At 39.8% G+C, this 24,817-nt stretch overlaps 1 protein-coding gene across 1 annotated transcript; it reads left to right on the forward strand.

The window, feature by feature from the left end:
• Window positions 1-19,397: 19,397 nt before the first annotated feature.
• Window positions 19,398-20,453, forward strand: LOC145111198 (uncharacterized). The gene is made up of 2 exons (XM_079047495.1): window positions 19,398-19,727; window positions 19,824-20,453. Exons 1-2 carry the CDS (start codon window positions 19,398-19,400, stop codon window positions 20,451-20,453), a joined length of 960 nt encoding a protein of 319 aa, XP_078903621.1.
• Window positions 20,454-24,817: the final 4,364 nt, after the last annotated feature.

Raw genomic sequence — 24,817 nt, forward strand, 5'->3', positions numbered from 1 at the left:
TATATATAACCTTGGAAGTATACATTGCAAGATTATGGACCTATCTGTAAGGGTCTTTTAAGTTATCACATAAGTTGTTTATATAGAGTCTAAAATACTCCTATAGTATTTTAATGTAATGTACTTGGTATGTTTTAAACTTGTTGTCGTGTTATAGTATCATAAAATACTCCCATAGTATCTTATCCTTATGTTCTGATCTAGAATTCCCCTGAATAGAGTTAGATAAGTTTTAAGACTGTTGCAACACCACATCACTCCCAAACACATGTCGGTCACATCTCGAATGAATATAGTTGATCAGGCTATATTGATCCTAGTTGTGGTTACATAACTGTCAAGGTTTGACCGCAGTGTTCAACCATTAAATACTTATGTTCTGTTCTTCTTGTGATACTTGTTCTAGTATGTATATATGTATAAGCACGTATGTATACTTTTATAAGGTATTGTTTTATATTTAAAATATATAATTATCCAGAGCACTTCGGCCCCGTTGTATTTATAGTTGTATATCTTTTATCGGATGATATACTTAATTCACTATAAACAATGCTCTGATACCAATCTGTCACACCCCAAAACCGGAACGGCGGAAACGTTCGGGGGTGGAGGACGTCATTTTTAGTATCACAAGACATGCATCATAGTAATCAAAGTAATAAACAATCATTTCATTAGAAGGAAAGTGTTTACAAAGTATGTGGTTCACAAAACAGAGACTACATAAGCAAATAACAAAACAAGGCACGAAGCTATACTACTCCATCTTCTGAATCCCAGAGCGTGTACCTGTCTACTGGTCTCCTGAGAATACAAGTTATTTTGAAAGCGTAGATCAACTTTTAAGCTGGTGAGTTTATAAGATATTAGTGATGTAAGTAAATTGTAAGTTCTTTTTAGAAACGTTCGCCTGTTCCTCCAGAAAATCTTATATTTCCTGCTTTGATGAAAGATAAGTAAAAATGACTCTACAATCCTTTCTATGCGTACTAAATGGATACAAGTTATATAAATCCCAGAGTAAACAAACAATCGGTTGTGTGTATCTGCCCTAAGCCCACAACCAAACAAGGAAAAGGAAATGAGGTGGAAGACACACATCCCATTGGTTGTTAGATCGTCATTGTATATAACCCTGGTGTATTCACTTGGTACTCACGGAGTTAACTGCAATAGTTCCTTTATATTTGATGAAAACATTCCTTAAGAAAACCCTTATTTCTTTTAGTAAATATAGTAACCACAATAGTTCCTTCTATAATCACTTAGTTTATACAAGCTATATATAATCTAATATCGAATAGATAGTTAGTTGTGTGAATCTGCCCTAAGCCCACAACCAAACAAGGAACAGGAAGTAAGGAGGAAAGCACACATCCAACTACCTATCGGGTATTAAGTATATATAACCCTGATGTATAAACTAAGGTCTTATAGAACTAACCAGCTAAGGTCCTTTAAGTTATACTGGTTTAATGAAAATGAATTAAACCCTTTTCTGGTAAGTTTCTAGTTTTGTCTACCAAATGTTCTATTTGAAAAGTATGTTTTGTACTAGAAGACGGTGTATTGAATTTGTATACTATGACCTGACCCATACCTAGTACTCCTTATGATTTCTTAGTGTATTTGGAATATATATATATATATATATATATATATATATATATATATATATATATATATATATATATATATATATAACTAAGATTAGATAGATAGTAGATTGGGTGCATCTCCTCAAAGCCCACAACCAAACAAGGAACAGGAAATGAAGCGGAAAACACACATCCTACTATCTGTCAGACCCGATTAATACATATCCCTAATGTATAAACTAAGGAATCATAAGGCTAGCATTATAGGCCCCTTTCTACTGAATGTACTAACTACCTTAAAACCAGTTTGTTAATTAAGGTTGAAATGTGATGTGATTATAACCATACTGATATGACACGTGATTTACCACGACGACCTAATGGCGCCGAAACTGATGTGACATTTGTCACCCGTAGACTTGGAAGTCCCACTGTAGCTAGCAGCAAGGTGTGGGGTGTCAATCCCGTATAGATCTATACACAAATTCATGCTCTCCCTCCAGGAGACTCTGGTTACAAAACGCAACCTAGCAAGTATATTGATAAGTCGTGAAGTAGTGGCTCACATTAATGTTATAGTATTCTTGTATTAGTGTTGTATGTTCTCTCTATTTCTCATTGTAGTATGTTTGAACTCTTAAACTATACCTATTATAGTTTACTAGTATGTTTGCTTGAACTTTTACTAACTTGATGAAAAGACTCATTTATCTACTAAGTTATGATTGTACCTTAAAAACGGAGTTTTGTAACTATAAGGTAACATAACTTAAAAAGAATTTTTGAAGTGTTGTGATCACTTATAATTACACAATTATCATTGTGTTCAACTTGTATTCTCCCCTTAAAAGTATTTAAAACAGTTAAAAGATTCATTATAGTGGTATGAACTCACCTTATGTGGGTGATTCAAACGAATATGCGCGTAAGGATGAGAAGTTCCACGAATGAATTTCTGAGACACAAACGAGTCCTAAATGACATATAATGGCATATATTGGCATAAATACAGTGTTTAGAAGCAACCAAATGCAAGGAAATACCTTAAGGGACTAGGAAACACTTTGACCAAGTGTTGGAATCACATGTGATTCATCTAAGGGGAGTATACGTCCACTTTGAGGAGTGTGCGGCCATGGGTATGCAGCCTGGGAGTGTGTGGCCGCACACTCATGGTAATGAGTGCACAAAAGTGTTTTCCAAAGGTAGGGAGGCTTGTGGGACTAATGCTCATCAAGTGTTGAAGCTAGAAATGCATTTTGAAGGCCCTTTAGGGGTGTTTTGAGGGGTGTACGGCCACACATGGGTGTGCGTCCATACACTGTAACACCAGCAAAATTAGGTCAAAAATAAATTTGTTCAATAACCATAATTGAGTATACTAAGTGGTAGATATCGTAACTAGGTTTCCAAAAATATAAAGAACACTAAAATCCGAGTTATAACGAAGAAGTTATGACTGATCGAAGATACGCGACAATACCGGTAAAACACTGTTAAGCATAAAACGGGAAATTTCAATAAAATACTTTTCAACTTTAGGTGTCTAAATGAAAGTCGTAGATATCCCAAAACCGTGAACATACATAAAAAGAACGCCCAAATCTGACTTCATATGAGGAAGTTATGATTTTTCGAAGTTTCGGAGATAGCAGTAGATATCTAAAAACTCGAAATCGAGATCGAGCGACTTTTTGCCAACATGACCTAAACGAGAATCGAAGATCTCATCAATGGTATTACAAAGGTAAAAAGTATGACGAAAATGGACATCGGATGAAGAAGTTATGGATTTTTAACGGACTTTTCCTGTCCCGACCTGTTAAAAATATAATACTAAAAATAAAGTAAAATTTAGCCGACGAAGTCTAAACAGGAGTTGTAGAGTACATTCTCACCTACGCGTGGATATAAAGAACGTCAAAAACGGAGCTCGTATACGAAAGATATGAATTTCTGAAGTTCGAGACACGAATTCCGACACTCTGTCAGAACTCACGACGTGAACACTGTGTTCACGACGTGAGCTCCTTGATTGACCCTTCCAGAGCCACTTGACGAGTGACGCATGCCATGAGCGAATTGGGAGCAGACTCACGACGTGAGTATATAAAACTCACGACATGAGACCCAAAATTCACCCTATAAATAAGGATTGAGGGCAGCCGGCTTTGGTTGTTCATTTCCATCCTTTCTCCTACTTCTACTCTGTGTTAAGCCTCCCGAGACCACCCCGAAACCCCGGTAACACCTCTAACACACGACGCAAGTCACGAAGTCCAAAAGATCCCGAGAAACTTGCTTCTTTTCAGTCGAAGTACTGCCCGAGTTGAGTCTCGTCTTCTTCAACTCACCACTTCTTTCAAGTGAGTTCATACCCCTACAACCACAATTTAAATGCTTTTGAAACACTTTTAAGGGGGGGGGGGGGAATACAAGTAAACACACGGTTAAAATCGTGTGAAACACCAATCTTATGCTATACTTTTCGTACTCTTATTTTAACTATCATATGAAGTTGTTATCATGCAAAACACCTCACAACACAACTTTACCCTCTTGGGATACAATATGTTTTATAAATAGAAATATGTTTTATTTATACGTTTGCATACTACATCATATCAAGGGTAACCATTTCAACTATAACATGATGCTTTTACAAGAAAACACAACTCATCATTACGCCTTTGTAACACGGTAGAAAAGGAAATCATTTCATACAAACGATTTTTCATCATATTACTCGTGAACTTGTTGTTAGCAATCATGTGATGTCATATGGCTTTGTTCGTACCAAACGAAAGTCCCCACCTATAACCAGAGTCTCTTGGAGGGAGAGCGTGACAAGTATGTATAGATCTATACGGGGCTGACGACTCCGCACCCTTACTGTTAGCTACAGTCCCCGGGGTGACAAATGTCAACATTAGGTACTGCATCTAGTATGGTTATGAGGAACTCACAACACGCGGAAACAATGACTCATGCACGTAGTAATACATAACTCAATCATGCTCGGGGAGTAATAACTATATTATAGGGTATTATCAGCATGTTCAGAATTCAGGATAAACACTTCCACAACTAGTTTTACTTAATAATAAAACTATACATCTTCATTTCTAAGCATGGCATATTTGCTTACAGGTTATAGTCTTGGTCATTTAAGACTGCATCCCATTTAGGAAAATATAGGATTTTCCTGGTTCAAACGTTCACTTTATACAACAATGATTCACAACCCACTTTATTAAGAAAATATCGGATTTTCTGGAAAACATACACGAACTTTCGAATGGCATACATTTTATCAAAACACTACTTATGAACTCACCAACTTAAATGTTGACACTTTTTCTTTTAAATAACTTGTATTCTCAGGAAATCGCTAAACCAGGTTAGCAACTGCTTTTGAAGACTTACGCTCAGGCGTTAGTTTAATCTTTTGGATATCATATTTTAATTGACTTTTGCAAACATGTAATACTACAATCATGTAAACTTTTCAATTATGTATATGATGCTTGTGTGTACTTTCTTTACTATTCAATTGTTATGATACTGAACATGACGTCCTCCACCCCCGAACGTTTCCGCCGTTCAGGTTTGGGGGTGTGACAGATTGGTATCAGAGCATTGTTTATAGTGAACTAAGTATATCAAAACCATTTTTGATATACAACTATAAACACAACTGGGCAAAAACACTCTGAGCGAGAGTTATACTTTTAAAATGAAATTTTTATAAAGTATACATGCATATATTATATAACAGGGTCAGTATCATAATGAAAACAATATAGAAGTATTATAGATGAGTTGTGCACTACAGGTATGCCTTGGGACATGTAATCGGGACTGGGACAAATATAGCATGATCAACTATATTTATCCAAGAGCCGACCAGCATATGCCAGGGGATAGCTACAATGGACAACAAGTCTAAAACTTACCAAACTCATAAACCTTAAAATTAAAACATAACATTTAGAATACTATAGGAGTATTTTATGCATACGATAGTTTAACTTTGATGTTCAACCTTATGTGCCTTAGTTCTAGACAATCCTTATCTCCCTATTCTCGTACAGACGCAATGGTCGGATTCCATCTACCAGGGGATCCCTACTACCCGAACCAAGATAGTGGGGGTTGGGTAGAGAATAATCCAGAAGAAGAAATGCAAGAAGACTCAGACCCAGATCCAGAGGACAATAACCTACCCGTAGTGGCTCCGATCCAAAATCCAAATCCTCGACCGGAATTTCATGGCTCGACACCTCTATGGGCAACCAACCTGAATAGGTGGAGTCGCGAACAGGGTCAACCCCTTCCATACAATGGAGACCGAAGCTTCTACAATCTGAGCGAGGGAGGCTCAGCAGACAGAGTCCTTCCTATAATGGTTCGCCGAATTGCTCGCAATGATGAGCAAGGAAGGGCAACCATCCAACGGACCGAGGTGAATGATGCGAACACCGGAGTCCATACAGTTCACATCTGACAGTTAGGATTAGCTCATGGTAGAGCCGTAAATCAAAATGAAGCTTGGCAGAGAGAGCTAACTGCAACTCAAACTGAAGTCAGAGAGAACCGTGCTAACTCTAGAGTCAACACAGTTCGTCTTCGTCATCTGACCGAGGACCAGGACTTTGAAAGGTCTCGTATTGACGCCTTACAGGTGGAGTTGGATGCCTGTCGATCTGAGACCAAGGATCTTCGTCAGAACCAGGTGGCACTACAAAGACGTGTATGGGAAGCAGAACAGCAGCTGGCTGAAGCCAGGGCTGAATCAAGTACCGATCACAACAATTCCCCTTGCAAGTAGAGTCTACTCTACTCCGTCTTTTGGAGATAATTTAGGTCTTTGTATAGACCCTAGTATTAACTTCCTGTACTGTAGACCTGTAGATAAGGTCAACTTTTCCCAACATTTCGATGTATCCACGATATATATATATATATATATATATATATATATATATATATATATATATATATATATATATATATATATATATATATATATAACTAACGCATTTGCATGCGTATAAATTTTCTTGGTTATCACTCCAATTCATAAGTTTATCTATTTATACATAAACTCTCATTATGAATCAAACTCAAAACCTTCTTTAGGTCAAGTCCAATTTGTGAAATGTTTAAGATAGCTAACTCATTAACACGCGGCTTCAATCATTAAAGACTTATTGTCTTCATTGTTATTTCTTTGGCAGCTCGATGCCGCCTCGCAGATCTGCACGCCGCGTCAACAACGCAACACCTACGCCGCCGCCACCACCTCCACAATATGATCCCGTCATGGTGCAAGCTGCTATCACTGCAGCAGTAGCAGCTGCTCTTACGCAAATAAACACTAACGGAGCTGGTGAAACTGGAAGCAGTACCAACCACTTTAATCATGGCACTGGCCATGGTCATATCAGGGAATGCACATACAAGGAATTTTCGAATACGAAGCCAAAGACTTTCAACGGGGTAGGAGGAGTCATTGCACTTATGCAATGGTTCGAGAAGACCGAAACGGTCTTCGAGATCTGTGCATGCCCGGAGACCAGCAAAGTCAAGTTCGCCGCTTGCACTTTCTCTGATCGAGCCCTCACCTGGTGGAAGGGCCATGTGAAAGCCCTGTCTCTCCCAGTTGCTAATGCCATGAGCTTGGAAGATCTCAAAATCTTGATGCTGGAAGAATACTGCCCGAGGGGCAAAATCCAAAAGTTAGAGCATGAGCTATGGAACCTAAGGATGACCGGATCGGACCTAGTCGCTTACACGGCCAGGTTCAGTGATTTGTCAGCCTTGTGCCCACGTATGGTAAACCCGGAATCGAAGAAGGTGGAGAGGTACATTTGGGGATTATCACCTCAGATCCAGGGGCATGTCCTGGCCTCTAACCCAATCACATTTGACAGCGCGAAGCGCTTCGCTCAACGATTGATTGATCACGGTGTTAAACAGGGTACTAGTATCGCTGTTTCGGAGCCACCGAAGAATATAGAGGACCGGAGGAAACCCTGGAATAAAAGAAAGGGGGAAACCATGCAGGAGAACCCCAAGAGGCAACAGTTAGTGACAGCTCACGCTGTTACTGTCCCTACCACCCCCACACCCACAAGGCCGTACAACGGCAATCAGCCTAAGTGCAACCGATGCAACTTTCACCATCACGGACCCTACCATGAAATGCATTGCACTAGGTGCAATAGTAAGGGACACACCGTCCGCTACTGCAGGGAACCAACCCAACCAGCCACTCCAGCCGTAAATATGGGAGTAGAACGTACTTGTTATGAGTGCGGAGCAACGGGGCACCTCCGAAGGGACTGCCCGAAGGCAAACAACAGGATTGCTGGTGGAGGAGGCCGAGTATTCGCAATGGGCCAAGAGGAGGCTATTGCAAACCCCACGGTTATTCCAGGTACATTTCTCCTCGATAACTCATTTACATGCATTCCATTTGATAATAAGAGCGGAGAGGAGTTCCGTGAGTCACAAATTTAAAAATCTACTCAAACAAACACCCCAATCATTAAGCAAAACCTTCATAGTAGTGATAACAAAGATAGACTAAAAGCACTGAAAACACATATATAGAATGCACTATCCCACTAACGAACACTTGTCCTGATCGACTTCACAATTATTACGATAAGAAGTTCCCAAATAGCTACTAGAAATGGATTGGCTTGGTCTTCACCATTCCAATTGCATGTGCTATGAAAAGACCCTTCACTTTCACCGTTGGCTAACGAAACTCTATCGATTTATAACGACAAACCCGACACAACTCCCAAACCGTTTCTAGTTTCAAAATCCCGTAGCACTCATGTGAGGAGTACTATATCCTTTGCAACCTTCCCGAAATATTACCGACGGACCATTCAAGAATAGCACACGTACGACGATTCAAGTTAAAACCCGGAGGCTAGGAATGATTACGGTTAACCTATAACTACAAAGTGTGTATGCGAATGGTATACACAAAGCGATGATAGAAGGACCAGGTATTAATTCAACTATGAAGTTCAAGACAAAGCCGACCTATATTACGAGTAATCAATACTAACATTAGATTAACATAGACAAATAAACCTAAATCCACACCACCTCTACCGATCAAAACAATAGACAAAATAATGAAGATCCACTGGAACACTCACGCTAGGATCTGGATTCATTAGAGAACAAGAAGATCAAATGGAACAGAAGTACACACATCTTTCCTCAACGATTGAAGTCCCAGTCAAAATGCAAATTTCAGGACGAAATTCTCTCTAACGGGGGGATAATGTAACACCAGCAAAATTAGGTCAGAAATAAATTTGTTCAGTAACCATAATTGAGTATACTAAGTGGTAGATATTGTAACTAGGTTTCCAAACATATCAAGAACACTAAAATCCGAGTTATAACGAAGAAGTTATGACTGATCGAAGATACGCGACAATACCGGTAAAACACTATTAAGCATAAAACGAGAAATTTCAATAAAATACTTTTCAACCTTATGTGTCTAAATGAAAGTCGTAGATATCCCAAAACCGTGAACATACATAAAAAGAATGCCCAAATCTGACTTCATATGAGGAAGTTATGATTTTTCGAAGTTTCGGACATAGCAGTAGACAGCTAAAAACTTGAAATCGAGATCGAGCAACTTTTTGCCAACATGACCTAAACGATAATCGAAGATCTCATCAATGGTATTACAACGGTAAAAAGTCTGACGAAAACGGACATCGGATGAAGAAGTTATGGATTTTTAACGGACTTTTCCTGTCCCGGCCTGTTAAAAATATAATATTAAAAATAAATTCAAATTTAGCCGACGAAGTCTAAACGAGAGTTGTAGAGTACATTCTCACCTACACGTGGATATAAATAATGTCAAAAACGGAGCTCGTATGTGAAATATATGAATTTCTGAAGTTCGAGACACGAATTCCGACACTCTGTCAGAACTCACGACGTGAACATAGTGTTCACGACGTGAGCCCCTTGATTGACCCTTCCAGAGCCACTTGACGAGTAACGCATGCCATGAGCGAATTGGGAGCAGACTCACGACATGAGTATATAAAACTCACGACGTGAGACCCAAAATTCACCCTATAAATAAGGATTGAGGGCAGCCGGCTTTGGTTGTTAATTTCCATCCTTTCTCCTACTTCTACTCTGTGTTAAGCCTCCCAAGACCACCCCGAAGCCTCGGTAACACCTCTAACACACGACGCAAGTCACGAAGTCCCGAAGATCCTGAGAAACTTGCTTCTTTTCAGTCGAAGTAATGCCCGAGTTGAGTCTCGTCTTCTTCAACTCACTACTTCTATCAAGTGAGTTCATACCCCTACAACCACACTTTAAATGCTTTTTAAATGCTTTTGAAACACTTTTAAGGGGGGGGGGAATAGAAGTAAACACACGGTTAAAATCGTGTGAAACACCAATCTTATGTTATACTTTTCGTACTGTTATTTTAACTATCATATGAAGTTGTTATCATGCAAAACACCTCACAACACAACTTTACCCTCTTGGGATACAATATGTTTTATAAATAGAAATATGTTTTATTTATATGTTTGCATACTACATCATATCAAGGGTAACCATTTCAACTATAACATGATGCTTTTACAAGAAAACACAACTCATCATTACGCCTTTGTAACACGGTAGAAAAGGAAATCATTTCATACAAACGATTTTTCATCATATTACTCGTGAACTTGTTGTTAGCAATCATGTGATGTCATATGGCTTTGTTCGTACCAAATGAAAGTCCCCACCTATAACCAGAGTCTCTTGGAGGGAGAGCGTGACAAGTATGTATAGATCTATACGGGGCTGACGACTCCGCACCCTTACTGTTAGCTACAGTCCCCGGGGTGACAAATGTCAACATTAGGTACTGCATCTAGTATGGTTATGAGGAACTCACAACACGCGGAAACAATGACTCATGCATGTAGTAATACATAACTCAATCATGCTCGGGGGGTAATAACTATATTATAGGGTATTATCAGCATGTTCAGAATTCAGGATAAACACTTCCACAACTAGTTTTACTTAATAATAAAACTATACATCTTCATTTCTAAGCATGGCATATTTGCTTACAGGTTACAGTCTTGGTCATTTAAGACTGCATCCCATTTAGGAAAATATAGGATTTTCCTGGTTAAAACATTCACTTTATACAACAATTATTCACAACCCACTTTATTAAGAAAATATCGGATTTTCTGGAAAACATACACGAACTTTCGAATGGCATACATTTTATCAAAACACTACTTATGAACTCACCAACTTAAATGTTGACACTTTTTCTTTGAAATAACTTGTATTCTCAGGAAATCGCTAAACCAGGTTAGCAACTGCTTTTGAAGACTTACGCTCATGCGTTAGTTTAATCTTTTGGATATCATATTTTAATTGACTTTTGCAAACATGTAATACTACAATCATGTAAACTTTTCAATTATGTATATGATGGTCGTGTGTACTTTCTTTACTATTAAATTGTTATGATACTGAACATGACGTCCTCCACCCCCGAACGTTTCCGCCGTTCAGGTTTGGGGGTGTGACATACACACCTTGTGTTCATGAGTTCTGGGCATTTTTAAGGTGTTAATCTAGTGTTCCTATCAAGTACTAAGCATAGGGAAGGAGTACTTACGATCTGGAGGTTCAAAAAGGCTCAAAATCACCAAGAACAAGTGTGTGTTCCTGGTGTTCTTGGTGAGATTTGAAGATCTAGCCAAAATATGATTTCCAACGGATGAAATCAGAGGGTGTTACTAGTTTAAAAGGATTAACAACAAATCAAGGGAAGAACACTTACAATCTTGAAGATCTAGAATGAAAATCGGATGGTAGTTGAGAGAGAAGTTGAGTTTTTGGCTTGGGAGGGTGAAAAGAGGTAAAGGAAAGCTAAGTCCCACTTATATACTCGAGAGTGTGCTGCCAGGAGAGGGGTGTGCGGCCGCACACCCAAGTGTACGGCCGTACACTCCTTATGATGGAGTGCAAGGCTTGATTTCATGGCTAGAAGTGTACCTGACCCAATCCTATACTCAATGCTTGAATGTACTGAGCTTTGGTACCTTTAAATGGACTCTAAACAAGGCTAAATGATAATAGAAACGAGTCTGACCCTCAGTTAAGTTGACTGGCTGGGCTATACAAGGCAAAAAATTTCGGGTTGTCACACTTGACATCATATACAGGTGCAAACAAAACAGTGAAGCTAATAAGAAGAATTTTACGGATATGCTTCGGTGGTATATTGACTTTCGTCATACACTTCTCGCCATCATACCGAAGCTATTCAAGACTGTGAAGAAATCCACTCTCCTTCAACCGAAATGAAGTCTCGCCTCAATTGACGCAAAGGGGGACATTGTTGAGTCGAGGAGTTGCGTCATTGGGCTTGTTAACTCGGTCCATTATGTTAACTCGGTCTGGGTCTGTCCAGCCGTGTTTTTGTCTTTAGGGTTTACTATAAATGGTGCATTCATGCATCGTTCTTTGTACGCTTCTCAATCATTATTTCCTTATTTTGTATTGTAACCCTAGCACACCTCTTCGGTAGCAATTCTTTATAGAGTTCTTCTGAGGTGGAGCATATTAATCATTCAACACCAGTTTGATTCATTCTCGTCTTCATTGTTTCTATTGTGTTTATTCATATCCGTTAACGAATCTATTCGATCTTAGAGATTAAGTTCTCATCAGACTAGCTGTGCAGGCCCAACTGTTGAAGAAGCCCAAAAATCCGTTACACTCATGCGGCCCGCGTGGATTCCTGCTGGGGCATTTTCGGGATTTTGTTTGGAGCTCTATATTGGGAAGGTTGGTGTGCCTCTTTAGCCTTATCTTGGACATCCGATTTTGGGACATTCTCTCTGGAGTTTAGGAGACCTTTGAAGACGAAGAACACCTCAAGAACATCATCTTTTCATCTCTTGATTCTTGAAAAATGGTGGGTACAATCTTAACTAACTTTGTTTTCTTAAGTTTAGCCATGCTTGGTTAGACAAATTTTGGTTGACTTTGGTGAAATCCTTTGACTTTTTGGTTGAATGTTGAAGCCTCCATGAACTTGTGTTTGAATCTTTATGAGAATGTTTAGTGTTTTAAAATGTTATCACTACTTGTATGTTTTTATTCATGAGTTTAAATGTGTTTGTGGTGATTAGTTGACTAATTTATTGATTAAGTAAAGGATCTTCAAATTAGCAAGCAACAAGTGACTTTTTTGTTAGTTTTACTTCACACAATCATAAAAGCATTTTCTCCAACATGGTAGTGAAAGCTTTTGACTACTCTTGGATTTGGTGACTTTTTGGTTCTTAATGCTAGTTGACTTTCACTAATTACATGCTTAATGGAAATTGTGACTTTAACTAAGGAAATTGTTATGAGCTTCTCTAACCGTTTTTACAATTAAGAAAAGTCTAGGTAATCTCAAGCTTCTTGGATTACTATAGCCAAATTAATGATTTAAAACAAGTATTGCACCATTGGATTCTAATGATATGTTCATCAAAAGTCAAAGTGAGGAAACCTTAAGTCAACCATCTTTCTATTATTGATTTTACATCAAATTCTTATTTTTGTTGAATTGTTCACTAAATTCTTAGTTTAATTCTAGTTTTATTTCAAGTAATTTCTAAAGACCAAAAACCCCCATTTTTATTTTTATTGTTATTTTACAAGTATTTTTACAAAGAGATTTTTCATAGAGTTATAAAATTGAACCAATCTCCGCGGACTTGACCCCTTTACCACTATACACTATTTTAGTGTAGAAGATTTAGGGTTATTAATTTTGTTGGCCTTGACAACAACAAAATTTTGGCGCCGTTGCCAGGGATTGGTTTATTTTTAATCAATTTGTTTCTCTATGCCCAGATCTCAACGTACACGTGACTTGATTTATAACCCGGAAATTGAAAAAGAAGCAAGGCATTTGGCGAAGGAAAAGAGAATAGAACGTGGTCAAACTTCAAATCCTCACGGGGACCTAGAGGTTGAAACCGCTTCCTCTAGTGATACGGAACCTGATTCTCGCTCCGAACCTCGCCAAGAAATTCCCGAAACACCACCCCTACAACAATATCCACCCATCATTATACCAATTGCAATGGGGGCGGAGGAGAAGCTCCCGAAAGAACTTTGAGGCAAATGATGGAAACCGATGTTACACAAACTCCAACCGGTATCAATTACTCGGTTTTGGAAGGAGGTTCGGAATTAAAGTCAAGTTTAGTCCATCACCTTCCAACTTTTCATGGATTGGAGACTGAAGACCCCCATAAGCACTTCAAGATGTTCCACATTATTTGCACTAGTATGAAGCCACAAGGGTCAACCGATGACCAAATCAAGCTAAGGGCATTCCCCTTTTCATTGGCCGATAGAGCAAAGGATTGGTTATTCTATCTTCCCCCGAGGTCAATCAACTCATGGACCGACATGGCAAGAGCTTTTCTAGATAAGTTCTATCCCGCTTCAAGAGCCTCAAGTCTTAGAAATGATATTTTTGGAATCCGCCAAGGTCAAAATGAGACTTTTCATGATTATTGGGAGAGGTTCAACAACTTTTGCTATAGTTGTCCACAACATCAAATTCTGGAACAACTCCTCATTCAACACTTCTATGAGGGATTTTTACCAATGGAGAGAAGATTAGTTGATGCCTCAAGTGGTGGAGATGTTTTTAGTAAAACTCCACAACAAACAATACAACTCTTCAACACCATAGCTGCTAACACCAAACACTTTGTTCCGCGCCAAGATATGAAGAGAGAAACGCAACACAAAGTCAATGAAGTGGGGACATCGAATCTAGAGTCTCAAATCAAAGATTTAACATCCGTTGTTCAAAAGTTAGCCATGGGACAAACTCCACAAGTGATGGTTTGTGGAATATGTGTAACAATGGGACATCCTACGGATATGTGTCCTATTCTCCAAGAAGATACGGAACATGTGAATGCCACGAGAGAATTCCAGTTACCAAAATGCATATAATTCAAGTTGGAAGCCAAATCCCAATATGAGCTACAACCCAAGACCATTGCCTCAAAATGCATTGGTTAGACCTTCTTATCCACCATAACAACCCCATTACCAACATTCACAACCACATTATCAACCTAAACCACACCCTCCACATCACCAACTGAGTGAATGTAAAACTCAATGCCAACAATGACACGAGTAACTCTATATATATAGGGAAAAGAATTACATTTACAACCCCCCAAATAATAGATGATTACACAGTGAACACAAAATTTACATAAGTATAATATCCCCCTTCAAGCGAAACTGGTGGAGGTCCGAGACGGAGCATGTGGCAAAATTGCTCGAATTGGTGTCGAGGGAGACTCTTCGTGAAGATATCTGCAACCTGAAGCTTGGTCGGCACAAACATGGTGAGGAGTTTTCCTGAGGTAACGGGTTCGCGAACAAAATGATAATCCAGATCAATATGGTTCGCGCGCTTATGAGAAACTACGTTCTGAGTGAGAAACAGAGCACTCTGATTATCACACAGAATGGTTGGACGGCCAGTTGGCAGGGCATGAAGCTCACATAGCAAATGAGTGATCCATATTAGTTCGGCAGCAGTGTTGGCCATGGCTCGATATTCAGACTCACAGCTGGAGCGAGAGACCGTCGGTTTCTTTATGGCACTCCAAGACACAAGATTACCCCCAGGAAGATCGAGTACCCATACGTGGATCGACGAGGGTCGAGGCAACGGGCCCAGTCAGCGTTAGAATACCCCACCAGGTTCGTGAGCTTGGGCCTGGAAAACGTGAGTCCAAAGGAGAGAGTGCCTTTGGCGTATCTAATAAGACGTTCGATGGCCTGATAGTGAAGAACCATTGGATCTTGCAAGAACTTAATGACTTGATTAACTGCATAGGAGATATCCGGTCGAGTGATGGTCAAATACTGAAGCTCCCCAACAAGAGACCGATAATGAGTGGGATCCGCATATAGCGCCCCAGAAGCAACAAACGAGGTGTTGGCCGCAAGGGGCGTTGAAACCGGCATAGCATCAAGAAGTCCAACACGATCAACAATGGAGTGAGAATATTTGGATTGACTGAGAAAAAGCCCAGAGGGGAGATGCTTGGCCTCAAGACCGAGGAAGTAGTTGAGTTACCCAAGATCCTTGATCTTGAATTCTGCATGGAGCTTGTGAATAAACGAACGAATGACCGATGAATCCGAGCCGGTGAGGATGAGATCATCAACGTAAAAAAGCAGGTACAAGACACAGGCACCCCGTTTGAAAATAAACAATGAGGGATCAACGCGACTACAAACAAATCCATTAGCCACAAGAAAAGAACTTAGCCGATGAAACCACGCCCGAGGGGCCTGTTTGAGACCATAGATGGCCTTATGGAGTTTGCAAACGTGATGAGGGTAGCGAGGATCAATAAAACCAGGCGGTTACTTCATATAAACAGTGTATGTAAGATTTCCATGGAGGAAGGCATGATTGACATCTAACTGATGTAGCTTCCATTTGTTAATAACCGCAAGAGTCAAGATGACGCGAATGGTGGCCGCTTTCACCACCAGGCTAAATGTATGAGAACAATCCAGCCCGGGAACCTGACTGAATCCCTGAGCAACAAACCAAGCTTTGTGCCGATCAATAGAGCCATCAGAAAGATACTTGCTGTGAAAAAGCCAATGATACCCAACAACATTAGTATTGAGGGGACGTGGAACCAAAGACCAAGTGGCATTGCGAGAGAGAGCATGCATTTCGGAGCGCATGGCGACCACCCACTTAGGATCTCGAAGAGCGTCATGATGAGTAGATGGATCAGTCGAGGCAAACAATGCGGAGTACAACCCGCTGTTCGACGTATGCGGCAAATCAGCCCGATGACGGGGCTTAAAAATTCCTGCTTTTGCCCTAGTAATCATGGGGTGACCGGCGGGAGACGGATCAAGGGGCGTAGGTATCGAAACACGAGGTGTGGGGTTTGGTGATGCGGGTGGATCATCATCACTATTCGATCCAGTGGCCGAGCCAAGGGGCTCGGATGAGGCGTCGAAATCGGAGAGTATAGGGTCAGCAGGGACAACAGCCGGAGTGTCAGTTGTGGGAGTGGTCACCGGAGCAGGGCAAGGGTTGGGGTCAGCACAGACACCACAGGAGAAGGGACGTGACTGACAAGGAGATGAAGCAGGAGGCTTTGAACAGGCCCGGGAGACAGGCACAGGTTGAGAGGTATCTTCCAAAAATGAGTGTAGAGGCAAATCATCCAACGAGACCCGTAGAGTGGCACTGTCAAAGGGAAAACACATCTCGTCAAAACGAGCATGACGTGTAATGTAAACGCGAGTTGTGCATGGGTCAAGAAAAAGATAGCCCTTGTATTGTGAGTGATAACCAAGAAACACAGAGCATGCTCCGCGAAGATAGCTTATGCACCGAATAATCACGGAGATAAGGGTAGACCCGGCACCCAAACGGGCGAAAATTATCATAAGACGGAACGTGCTCGAATAGTAACTCGAACGGCGATTTGGAGCCAAGAACCGTTGAAGGTAAGCGATTAATAATGTAAACCGCAGAGCTAAAAGCATGGACCCAATATTTAGCGGGAACATGACCATGAAACATCATAGCAAGCCCAGTTTCAATGATGTGACGGTGCTTACGCTCGGCCCGACCATTTTGTTGTGGGGTGTAGGGACACGACACCCGATGAAAAATGCCATGCGAATTTAGCAAACTTTTGACCCGATTATTTAGAAACTCTGATCCACCATCACTTTGGAGAACCTTAAGTTTGGTGGAAAACTGGTTTTCCACAAATTTAATAAAGGATAAAAAAACATCAAAAAAATCCGATTTAGCCTGCATAGGATGAACCAGGTGCAATGAGAGTAGTCATCCACGAATGACACATAATATCGAAACCCATCAACCGAGGGAACTGGCGATGGTCCCCAAAGATCACAGTACACCAAATCCAATACATGTAAAGCACGCTTATTATTAATAGTAAACGACAACCTTCGAGACTTAGCAAGTTCACAAGAAGAGCACAAAATTGGTTTCGGCAAAACACTAAAAACCATTAAGAGTCCAAGTTTATTTAACATAAAAATTGTGTCAAATGACACATGTCCCAAACGGGAATACCGAAGTTCAAATGAAGCATGTGGCTTGGCCCCGACAACAAACACATAAGCTTTAGGAGTGGTGTCCAATACGTAGAGGCCGCGATCACATTTTCCTTGTGCTAGAACTTGTCTCGTTGTTCGATCCTGAATAAAAAACATGGATTTGGAAAAAAGAACATCCACAGGATTGTCCTGAGTCAGTTTGCTAATAGATAATAAGTTGTTGGTGAGGCGTGGTACCACCAACACATCATGTAAGTGAATATTAGGAGCAATTTTTTGATGAACCAACGAAAGAAATTTTAAGAGTGTTACCATTGCCAAATTTAACGGAAGCATCACCACCATAGGGCTCGGAATTAGTGATCGAACTTGTTGAGGAAACCATGTGATCGGAGGCCCCGGAATCAACAAACCAATCCGGGCCGGCGGTAAAAATATTGCACTTGGCTAAGAAAGCCTTGGCGAGATCGACTTCATTGGAAGACCCAGGTGAGGCAAACGAGGCAAGTTGGGGACAATGGTTAGCAAAATGATCATTTTGCCTATAAAGTTGACAGTGAGGTGGTCGGCGACCACGACCTCGACCACCACCACGCGCCGCACGACCACCGCAGATGACGACCCAGCAGAGGCTACACCGGCAGAAAACGCAACAACAGGTGGTGAAGAAGCTTCGCCATGTATAGCCTTCAAGAAAAATTCATGACCTTCGGCCTTAGCTAGAAGATCACGCAACTGGTAGGAGGCACCGGAGGTCCGAACGGCTGTCGAAAAGCTTTCAAACCACGCACTGAGGCCGCACAAGAACCAATGAGTCTTATCGGAATCATCGACAACTTGGTCGATAGCATCGCGTTGATCACACAGCAGCTTAAATTTGTGACCAGACTCAGAGACGGAGTCGGTGCCTTTGGTGAGATGGCAAAGGCGATCACGAAGGTTCTGAGCACGCTCTAATGTGAAGTTACCGTAGGCAGCTTCAAGAGCATCCCAAATCTCATGAGTGGTGGAGAGTCCTATGATCTCGGAAAAAGCCTCTTCAGTGAGCGAAGCATGGAAGAGAATGAGAGCATGTTGATCTGATGAGACCCACTCTGTAAAGGCAGGGTTAACAGTGGGATTATTGTCTACCAGAATAGACGCCGAGGGGCACGGATTGGAGCCGTCAACATGGCCGTAAAGCTGTTGATAGTTCAAGAAAGGAATCATTTTATTCCGCCATAAAAGATAATTTGAGGAGGACAGCCGAATAGTGATTAGATGGAGGATTGTGTTCATTGACAGAGAGGAGGAGTCGGCTGCCATGGAGGGGTGGTGAAAAATGGAGGAAATCCAATGGGCGGGGGTTAAGAGAAGGAGAAGAGAAAAAGAAAGAGGTTATGGGAGTGAAAGGGATGGGATCTAATGGCTCTGATACCATGAGTGAATGTAAAACTCAATGCCAACAATGACACGAGTAACTCTATATATATAAGGAAAAGAATTACATTTACAACCCCTCAAATAATAAATGATTACACAGTGAACACAAAATTTACATAAGTCTAATACCAACAACCTCCTCAATCCCAACCAAGTAGCTCTGGAATGTCTCTTGAATACATTGTCAAATCCTTAGCCACTAGTAGCCAACAATTCCGAAAAGAGACAAGGACTAGTATCTCCAACCTTGAAGCACAAATGGGAGATATAGTTACATCCAGAAGCAAGTTGGAGTCCCGTGGAAAATTGCCTTCTCAAACCGAAAAGAACCCAAATGTCATTGTGGTTACCTTGAGAAGTGACAAACACACCGGAGAAAGTAGTTCAAAGAAGAAGCCAAGGGAAGAAGAGGAAGAAATATATATCATTCCCATTAAAGATCCTATAGTCAAGAATGATGCACAAGCCGGAGTTCCAAATAAGACCATTCCCCTAGTAACACCAATAGCCACTCAACCGTCATTCCCCTCCTAACTTGCAACTTCAAAGAAGAATATGGAGGAGAAAGAGATTTTGGACACCTTCTGAAAGGTGGAAGTAAACATCCCTTTACTTGATGCAATCAAACAAATCCCTAGATATGCAAAGTTTTTGAAAGAACTTTGTACCAACAAGAGGAAATTGAAGGGAAATGAGAAAATTTCGATGAATGAAAACGCATATGCGGTTTTACAAAGGAAACTTCCACCCAAGTGCAAAGACCCGGGAATGTTAACGGTTCCTTGCAAGAATGGAAATGTCACTTTTAGTACTGCCATGCTTGATCTTGGTGCTTCTATCAATGTCATGCCCTATTCGGTGTATGAGTCATTGAATGTCGGACCTCTAAGTGAAACCGGAGTTATAATCTCACTTGCGGATAAGTCGAGTGTCTTTCCTAGAGGTGTTCTAGAAGCTGTTTTTGTGCAAGTAAACCAATTGGTCTTCCTGGCGGATTTCTTTGTGATTGATCTAGATGAGCAAGTGTCCTCCAAATCGGCTCTAATCTTGCTCGGGAGACCATTTTTGAAGTCGGCTAGGACAAAGATTGATGTATATGCGGGTAGTTTGACAATGGAGTTCGATGGTGAAACAATAAGTTTCAATATTTATGATACTATGAGATATCCTAGTGATGTCTCATCTTTGTACTTTGTTGATGTTGTTGAGCCAATAACCTAAGAACTTTTTGAATTGTCCAATGGTGATGTTTTGGAGATGATCCTACACAAGGGGTTTGATTGTGGGAAACTAGCCAAACAATTGAAGCTTTATTCTTTGGATCCGGAAGTTGAAAGGTTGGTCAATAATTTGGAAGTGAAGAAATCTACAAGATTAGACGTCAATCAAATTGAGTTGCCCCCAACCTATATAAAGTTGCCACCATCGCTTGTTGAACCACCCGAATTGGAATTAAAGGTCCTACCTCAATACTTAAAGTATGCTTACTTGGGTAAGAACGAGACTCTCCCGGTTATCATTTCGACTCATCTAACCGAATTTGAAGAAGAGAAACTCCTCAAAGTGTTGAAGGAACACAAGGAAGCCATGGGTTGTACGATTGTCGATATTAAAGGTTTAAGCTGCTCCATTTGCATGCATAAGATTTTGATGGAGGATGATTGCAAGCCAAGCCGGGATGCACAAAGAAAGTTGAATATGCCAATGACGGAAGTAGTCAAGAAAGAGATATTGAAGCTACTTGATGCGGGAATGATCTATCCAATCTCGAATAGCAAGTGGGTGAGTCCGGTGCAAGTTGTACCGAAGAAGACATAAATCACGGTGGTCGAGAACAACAAATGTATGATGGTCCCCACCCGTGTGCAAAACGGGTGGAGAGTATGTATTGAATACCGAAAACTCAATGCAAGCACAAGAAAAGACCATTTTCCATTACCTTTCATTGACCAAATGTTAGAAAAGTTGGCCGGGAAATCTCAGTATTGTTTTCTTGACGGTTACTCCGGTTTTCACCAAATCCTGGTGGCACCGGAAGACCAAGAAAAGTCAATCTTTACATGTCTATTTGGCACTTTTGCATACCGGAGAATGCCATTTGGATTGTGTAATGCCCCGGCCATTTTCCTGTTAGATTAGTGTCTAAGTCCATAACTATAATTGGTATGTATTTGACCCGATTCGCATGGTCCATTTGGGTTGCATGGCATCGGAACAATTTGGATAGACTTTTGTGAGAAAAGGATATTTATGATTTGTTAATATATTATAAGTTCTAATATATTAATATGAAATCATATTATTTAATTAGTATTGATCAAGAATTAATTTGGAATTAATTTTGTGATCAAAAGGAGACTAATTAAATATATGGGGATTGATTGTGTAAATCATTCATTCTTATATATGCGGGCTTATGATCCATAGTTCTTCATGTTGGGCTAAACCCATGGAGTAACCCATGGATACTCCATGGAGGTTTTAACCCATGGAGCATGAATAATATGGAAAGACATGAGCTACATGGTGTAACCCTAATAGCCACCATATATAAGGACCCCATGGCTCAAGAAATTGTCACTAGTGTGTGTACACATGAGGGCTAGCCGATTTGAGCATAGGAACCTTTTCTCTCAAGTTCTTCCAAGATGTTGGTGATGTTGTGTGAACCATTTAAGGTGTCACACTTGAGGCACTATGCTCTTAAGCTCCATGGAATCAAGCTACAACAAAGAGGTATGTAATTCTACTAGAATTTACATTATATGTTCTTCATATTATGCTAGTTAGAACAATACATTGGAAAAATTGATATTTGCATGTATAATATAGAAAACATAGATCCAAGGTATTTAGGGTTGCATGTCCACCTTAGGAGTGTTAGAATGCTCAAAACCCTTCAGTGGTATCAGAGCCTAGGCTTGTTTTCAATTATACTTGATGCAAATTGCTGCAAAAGCTGAAAAAAAAATAGATTTTCTGGCTGTCTGGGCACTGGACTCGTCAAGTCCACTGATGGACTCGCCGAGTCCATGAAGAAAATCATCCTACTTGTCGAGTAGATTCATACACTCGACGAGTAGGAGCCCCAAACAACATATTTTCGAGTTTTTTTAGCTGAAATTGGACTAGGAACATTACGCTAAGCTGTTTTTGAACTTGTAAACCTGATTTTGATGTGGTAATGTTCATGCTAATCCAATTCCATAGATAATTGTCAATATATTCATGTTTTGTATTAGTTTAATGGTTAGGCTGATTACATGAAAAAGTGTTTGATTTGAATTATCTTGTTCTTATGAGTTGATTTAGATTAATAGAAAAATTATGTAATAATATGTTTTCAGTCCAAATTAATCTAAAAGTTGTTCATAATATGTGTTTTTGTAACTTGTCCTCAAGTTATATGAAGAGTCACATTTATGATTATTAAAACTCATAAGATTTCCATAAGTTATGAAAAATGGAGAGTCTCATTTTTAAATGTTTTAAAGTCTTCCATAACTTGTCCTCAAATTATACTTTAAACACATAAGTTATGGAATTAAAAAGTTTTTGAATAGTTCAAAACTTGCCCTCAAGTTTTGGAATTTGTAAAGTTTCCCTCATGAATACTTTAATTCCAAGTTAAGCCCTTAGAATTTTAAAATATAAAATTCAACCCTTATACTTTATATTATTATAAGTTAATAATATATATATAAGAGCAAGTCAGTCTTACCGTTAGTAGGCCTCATTCACGAAGCCGGTCTATAAGGGGGTATAAGGTTACTGCCTATAAAATGGCAGTTTAATGGGTGTCCACTCTCACCCACCGCTTCCTTGACTGGTGGAGGGTCGTTAGCCGAACGGGTAGGACAAGGACTAGAATTCTCCCTTCATTAAAAGTATTAATGATAAATATAAAGTAACTAAACCTTTTATAAATTCCCAATCTTAGTTACTTTAGGAAAATGTGAATTTGGTGCTAACCCATGAAATTACAGTTTGCACTTTGCTTAAGTCGGTTAGTGGAGCGTGTGTGGTTAACCGGCACACTAGTTGGATTTAAAAAGGTAGGAAAAGGGTAACTTAATGTTTATCATAGTATCGGTGGAGCGCGTGTGGTTAACCGGCACATCAATTGAGGGGTAAATATTAAGGGTGCCAAGTATATTTGCATGGTTATTCACACCTTGTTTTGTGATCCTCGGCATCCCAGTCACAAAATTTGAGAGGGCACAATCGAGACTGAAACATGTCATTGAAAAGTTCAATGAATCTCAAATGATCTAGGAGTTTCAAATCCAATTAAAACCTAATAAATTATTTCGTTTTTCATGGTGGAAATTTGTGAATTGTCATTCGCCTACCTTCAAATATTTTATAGCTTGGATTACGGCATCCTTCTTCCAAGTTATAAAATATCGTGTTGGGTCCTAGCCTTAATATTTCATATTGGGTGTTATATTAAGGACTTTAAATCAACTATCTTGAATATCTCCCAAAAGATGTCTGGTTCAGACAATTATGATTTTCCCAAAACTCTTCGAACAAGCTTTCCTAATGAAGATGATGTCCCGAAAATCATTCTTCACTCCCTCCACCTCCTCCAATTATTCTCCCTAACCCACAAGTTATTGAATATCTCAAGGTCACTCAAGCCCTATTAGCAAGCAAGGTCTATGTATGCTCACATCTTGGAGATGAAGTCACATATTGACAGGCCGGGAGAGTTGGGTGTGAAAGTCATGAGAAAGTTGGTTGTTCAGTCACTTTCTAAGTCACACGGTGAGTTCCTTTGGGACTACTATGTAACAGACTATGACATGACCCTAATGATCTTATTTATTTTCTTGGTGCTGCTGAATCAGCAATGATTTGGAGCTCTGGTAAAGCAAATTTGATTAGTAGATCAACTTCCCAAACTACCATGGACATTGACAATTGGTAACATTGGATATCTAGAAAATCTTTTTCTTCCCAATGGAAAGGGATCAGCCATAGTCAACTTGGTTGACCAAATGGTAAAGAGAAAGGCTAAGTCTGAGATAGTCCTGTGTGCCATTCCCAAAGGGTCCATATGTTTCTGTTGCCAAAGGAAGGGGCATTGGTTGCGAAGCTGCCTTAACTACCTGAAAGATTTGAGAGAATGTCTAGTCAAAAAGTTTGACTCTGCTTCAGGTAAGTCCACTATCTAACTCAATTAAGTTCATATTTAAATATTCTTAATACATTTTGATGAATGGCAGGATCAAACAAAGGGAAGGGAACTTAAAGAAAGAGTATGCTGAATCTGATCGCGAAGATGCATTTCAATCACATGGTTCGAAGATCGGATTCTTGAGCTACTACTTAGGAGTTATGATAGATTGCTAGGAAATATGTAATAGCATAGTTTCCCTTTAAAGTTGCATTGTAAGGAAAAGTTTTTCCGTAGTTATAAATAAATAAAATTTTGTTTTATTTTATTTTATATCTCCTTGCAATGGCATTTATTTTATATCTCCTTTCATATGTGGTAGTGTCTAAATTTACCAAATAAGGAAACATTCTCATCACCCAAGTTTTCAATTGGACCGAAACTTAGAATCATTCAAGTTGTA

This window comes from Lactuca virosa, chromosome 1, assembly GCF_052849685.1.
Source record: "Lactuca virosa cultivar CGN04683 chromosome 1, Lactuca_virosa_CGN04683_v6, whole genome shotgun sequence".
Classification (NCBI taxonomy): domain Eukaryota; kingdom Viridiplantae; phylum Streptophyta; class Magnoliopsida; order Asterales; family Asteraceae; genus Lactuca; species Lactuca virosa.